The sequence below is a fragment of the Protopterus annectens genome, chromosome 3.part1 (genome assembly GCF_019279795.1).
Source record: "Protopterus annectens isolate FY-2018-M chromosome 3.part1, PAN1.0, whole genome shotgun sequence".
Taxonomy (NCBI): Eukaryota; Metazoa; Chordata; order Ceratodontiformes; family Protopteridae; genus Protopterus; species Protopterus annectens.
The window spans coordinates 1,444,200,761-1,444,206,760 of NC_056732.1; the positions used below are offsets into that span (position 1 = coordinate 1,444,200,761).

The window sequence follows — 6,000 nt, forward strand, 5'->3', positions numbered from 1 at the left end:
AAAGCCTCCCATAGTACCGATTCCTCCAAGGAAGGGTTTTCGGCAGACAAATCACCCCTCTGATGAAGGATTTCAAGGATGCCTCTGAAGGAGACCTCGTTGAGTGGTGATTTGGCAGATCCTTCACCTTCCTCAAAATCAGTATCTGTAGTGAGAGATTCCATAGGGAAATTCATGCACCTCCTTTTACACAGTTTCTTCCAAGGGACTTCCTCAAGAGGGCGCTCCAGGGTGGTGTTTGAAGAAGCCTGTGGATCCACTAAGGGAACTGTGTGGAGGCTTTCTGGGACCAGCTGTCCACGCGGCAGCTCAGAAGTCTCAGGCACAGGTCCAGTATGCGGTGAGGGAAGTTCTGTAGAGTTCTGTAGAGATAAGCGACAAGGATCTCCTAGGAACAGAGAGGACCTACTCCACAACCTTGAAGGTGAAGGGCTCCGCAACCACCTGGAGCTGTCCCACCATGGCTGACACCTATCGGAGAGTACGGGCCTCCTGCTCCGAGGGGGGAGTTGTGGCACGGCTGAGGCACTGAGTGGAAGAGACTGCTCTGACAGCTTCAGAGTCAAGATCAACCCCCCCCACCCCCAGAACCTACCTCGATGCTACGATTCCGAGACATGCTTGGAACCGAAGCAAATGAACCCAGAAAGTTGGGGAGAAAGGCAGAGGTGAAGAGGCGATATCTACTGGCTCCGACACCCCAGTACCGTGACCCAATGTAATCACCAACTCTGAAATGAGGGGTCAAATTGAAGAAGAAGCTACGAGATGGATGGGGGAAACCCTCACGGATCCAGATGCACATGGACAGGACACAAGCACCATCTGGATTTGTCTCTTGAAATTGCCTCATAAGCTTGCCGACATCTTTGAAGGTCAGACTTCAGGAAGACCCAGAAGAAGTAGTGAAAGGGCGTCTGGAGAATCTCATAGGGAATGAGATAGAGACGGCCTAGTATAAATAGGTAAAGTTGTCCCTGGTGCCAAAACTGAAGGAGCCGATACCGTGGAAGCACCACTCTGCCTTATAGCACCAGAGGATGAATGGGGTGGAGGAGAGGCAGTGGCCACAGAGCTTGGAGCCAAACGAGTTGGTTCTGAAGGCTTCACCTTTTTCCTAGGTGGTTCCAAGGGAGATTGCACAGAAGAAGGTCTCCTGGATTCCATAGACTCCATGTGCTTTTTAGGAGGGGGTTGAGCCCCTGATGTAGAAGCCATCCCCAATGTGGAGGAAGCAACCCCTTTAAAATCAGTTTGCTCCTCCTGTCCGCCAGAGCCAAAGGATGATCCGGCCCTACAAATATCACAAGGGGCATCTAAATGTTGAGGCCCCAAATAGTACACACACTCCTTGTGGACACTGGATAAAGGGATCTTCCACCCACAGGAAGTGCATTTTTAAAAAAATAGTGGCTATTGATCAGCCATAAGGAAAGAGAAAGGAAAAGGCAGAGAGAAAGTAGAAATCTTTTTTTTTTTTTTTTTTAAAAACCTGATGGACAGAAACCCGAAAGCTAGATCGAAAACTAGAGAAAGATATAGAAGAGTGACAGGTAGGAAAAGAAATAACCAGCAAAAAACACTTACAAACACTCAAGAGAAGCTCAAGATGAGGAACTTGATGCAAACTCAAAGCATGGCAAATACAATCTGAGGTACTGTGGAGGAGTGGGGCATTGTGGGTAGGGAGGAGAGGCTCAAGTCAGGAGTCTCTAGCTGGAAGAAGGCGGACGGTCGGTTCCGTATTCCCACAGGTTAATGGAATGAAATGGACAACATCTGATCAACAACTAAGTTTGATAACTATGTAGGTTATATTATCTGCAAAACTAGTCGGAAAATGCTTAACCTCTACAAATCCAAATACTTCATCTCAACAAATAGTACACGCTGCTAACTACTATATACACATTTCTTCTTCCATCCCTTCTATATGCCTCTCCAATTTTAACAAATCTCTAAAGAACTCAAATCAGAACATTGCTATCCTAATATTGTCAGACTTGCCACCTAGTATGTCATATAGGTCTTACCATTGTCAAGTAATATAAAAAAAAAAAAAAAAGTGACTGGGTGAAACTTGCAAATACTTATTACTCCCAACTTAAACTGTTCCATACGATCATCATCAAACCAAACTGCAGCCTTAAGAAATGTCATATGCAAAGATATCAGTGAGCAAGATCCTTACAGTCACTTACTCAAAACCAGTTATGCACTACCAAATCGTAAAATAAATTACAATAATGTAAGACTTTACCATAACGGTAGATGTCCTACTAATCACTGTTGCAGTATTTCAAACTGCAAGGTTATTTCGCCGAATAACCTTGACATCCCGCTGGGATACCCAAGCCAAAACATTCCACAGAGCCATGCTTCCCACATATGACCTATGCCTGTGGATGTAAGGGTACATAAGTGAATGCATTAGCATAAATCCTCAGATTATCTCCAAGCCAGTAAGCCAGCAGGAGCCTTAGAAAAAATGTAGGCTAACATAGGAAAAGCAAGTAGGACAGTTTCCCCATAAGTGCATGAGGAAAAAAGAGTTAAAGACAAGAAGGTGGAAGGCAGGGTGGAAAGCAGTACTGCAACAGTGATCGGTACGACATTAGTGTTATGGTAAGATCGTACACACCTGTGCTATGTCCTTGCTTAAATCACTGTTGTAGTGTTCCAAAGCTTATGATGAAAGAAGGGTAGTAGAATGCTGTATAGGAAAACTGTCCAACAGACTAGAAAGAGCTGACCTGGCGAAGGCAGTCCTGGATCTAAAATAGACTTCCACTCTGTAATGGCCCTAGAATCAATCCCCTTGTAAAAGGCTCCAGATGAGGCTACTGCTCTGGTAGAATGTGCTTTTGCTGGAGTGGTAAGTTTTTTTTTCCATAAAGAGTGCAGCAAAAGGCAATGGATTTGGAGATCCAGAAAAAGTAGTATTATACAGTAATTGTTTAGAAACTGGGGTCCCTAGTTTTGAATCCTGGAATGAGGCAGTTTCACAGGATCATAGGAAGTTACTAGGCTATTGGCCCTGAGGCCCTTACAAGACTAGCCAAGAATTTAGCCCATATTCCAACAAGTCAGCACCCTATGCCACTGTCCAGCAGGGACACAGGTGGAATCCCTGGTGTGTTTTCTGTTCCCCATCCAGTTATCCAGGTTGCACTTAAAAAGGGTTAATGAGGTACTCTGCTTGACAGCTTGACATGGAGAGGGAGTCTATTCCACAAAAGGGGGGGGGGTCTCTGGGACACAAATCGGTCCTGCCAACAAGTCCTATTGATGTCACAGACCAGGCTGAGGTCGCACGTGCAGGTTACTCGAGTGGAGCTTGACCTTCGGATATGCAGCAGTCCCATCAAGGCGGGGTCTGAGATTGCTTTGTATGCCAGACAGAGGTCACCTCTGAGGAGTCTGTAGGAGACTGAGTAGAGGGGCAGGGCCCTTAGCCTATCTGTCCAATTTGCAAATATACTTTTCTTATTTAAGGAAAGTATGAATTATCTATGGACATCAAGGGAGTGAGGGATTCCTTTTCCCCCTGTTTTGTAGGCTAGGGAAGAAGGTAGGTAGGTTAATAGTCTGATTAAGGGACAGTTTATTCTCCACATTAGCTATAAATGAGGATTTGTCACCTTAGTGACACCCTATCCTTGTAAAATAATTAGGAAGGGAGGGGGCAGCCATAAGGGCCTGCAGCTCTGAGACTATTTTGGTACAGGTGAGGGATACCAGGAGAATGTAATTTGAGAGTAGAGGCCACTGGCTAAAAGAGAGGAACAGTAAGTTTTTTTTTTCATCACAAAACTGAGGTCCCTTGTAAATGTACCTTGGGGTATAGGTATCACACCTAGATTCTGCAACCTTGGTGTTAGTATATCTGTGGACTTGAAATATATTCCCCCACACTCACACTTGGGAGATCCATTACTCCAAAGATCATAATTACAGTCCTCAGAATTTCAAAATGCATGACTTGCTTACCCGCTCTGTCCCTAAAGATACATTTTTCTAGCTGGATACGTTCATGTAGCTTGGTGCTGTCTACTAAAAAGTATGGTATTACTCAAAGTGAGGCAGCTTCTCAACTTACTGTCTGAAATAGTGTGTATGGCAGAGACTGGCATATTATTGCATTCTTGATAATGGGCCAACAGAGGAAAGTTGATATGCTGTTCCTGTCACTCTGGATTCTGATATCAGATTCTGCTAGTTTCAGTCAGAAAGGTTGGATTAAACATACAAGTATGACAAAGGCGACCAATCTCAGCCTCCTGCCACACAGAAAGCTGTATAACCCAATTAACAGTACTCTGCAGACAGTCACAATTTATCTATGATATAGCGAGAACCTCACAAAGATGTACTTTCTTTAAAAGGCAATAACACTGAACAGCAGTTAAAAGTTTATCTATGTCACAAAAATGATTTAGTTACATTTTAATGAGTGGCCCCATAGTGCTCAAATTTATATTTTCAGTTTGTGACTGGATCAGAAAAGTTCAGTTTTAATCAGTATGGAGCAAAACAACAGAAATGTCTGAAAACATGAGAGCAATTATTAATCTACAACTTAATCTTTTTTGTTTTTTTTTTTTTTTTTTAAAGGAGACTATTTCATTGTTAATGGGCTATTTCAAGTACCAGTTTCAAAGGCATTGCCTTTGAAAATGTAGTAAAAAAACAGGAAAATGTCTTTTTTACCTTCTAAATCATGTGGAACATCACCTACACCATCAAAGGCAGTAACTGGGCAGCAAAGAGTCTCCACTGGTGGCTTCTCGTAGCTGGGGATTACAAAGAAAGAACACAATGTATGTGCATGCAAAACAGATGCAATAATAAAAACTTAGCCCATCTTAATAACTGACAGATAAACGCACATCGCTGAAATGTTCCGTGTTACAGGGCTAACCGGTTTGGCTGGGTTTGGCATTACAGGCACTGTGCAGACAAAATATTAGCCAGATTAACAGAAGTAAATTACCTAATATCAGACTACTCACACACACACACACACACACACACACACACACACACACACACACACACACACACACACACCCTCTCCACAAGTAACCAAGACACATTTTAGGAATGCAGCACCATGCTTATGTTACTCAACTTGTAAAATGTAACCCTGCAAAGCTGACAAATGTTTTTCAGGAAAATAAACTGCACAAAAGGAATGCTAGACATACAGTAGCTGACATGCCACTAGCAAGATGACTAGATGTGCCAGACAACTGAAGTCTGGCCTTTAATGCAACATTTCTTAGGTGGCTCTTATAACTCAAATGGCTAACAGTGCATTAGTTTGGAAAGTACACTTTGAAGTCAGCATCTCTGAAAAAGGAAGTACAAAACAACATATGACTAAACATGAATGCTGCAGCAGAACAACCCCAGGAAAATGGAACTTCAAATGCAAAAATAAGACATTTTACACATCAGCATACCCACTTTTGAAGGGGAAAGCAGAGTTTCTTCAATATATTAGTCACGCACTCTACCTCCCTTATTATTTCTTAAAATCTGGAAATCTCAACCTTTTAAAATTAGATATGAAGAAGGTTTCCCTGCTTTACTGCGATGACAGTGAGATTTAGAAAGGTTTCTGTCTGTTCTGCCACAGCCATGAAGTCTTCAATAAAATGCGAATTAAATATCTACTACCATGCAAATATGCATTGGTAAAATCTCTGTAACATCACTGTGTGTGGCACTCACTGAGACTCGTTATCCTGGTCTGTAAGGCATGGCACTGGCTAGTGTCCAGCCATGCACATAAATGCACACAAATATCTTTTCCACCTTATTATCTCTCTCTATATAGGTTGAATCTACTTCGAATGAAATCCGGAGGTCGAACAGTGACAATGTTAACTCTCGTCCCAAAATTGCATTTGATTTGTAATTCGACATTACCAGAGCTCGAGACTGTCAGTTTTTGCGGACGTGGGTCGATGATGCGATCATTTGACCGAGTCTTCT

At 42.9% G+C, this 6,000-nt stretch overlaps 1 protein-coding gene across 4 annotated transcripts in view; it reads right to left on the reverse strand.

The window, feature by feature from the left end:
* The window catches only part of OLAH (oleoyl-ACP hydrolase), an 891,885-nt gene that overhangs the window by 86,788 nt on the left and 799,097 nt on the right, over window positions 1-6,000 (reverse strand). For all 4 annotated transcript variants that reach the window (XM_044067516.1, XM_044067517.1, XM_044067520.1 and 1 more), the window contains one exon: window positions 4,711-4,793. In XM_044067516.1, the coding sequence (XP_043923451.1) occupies window positions 4,711-4,793 (83 nt within the window). The remainder of the gene's footprint in view (window positions 1-4,710; window positions 4,794-6,000) is intronic.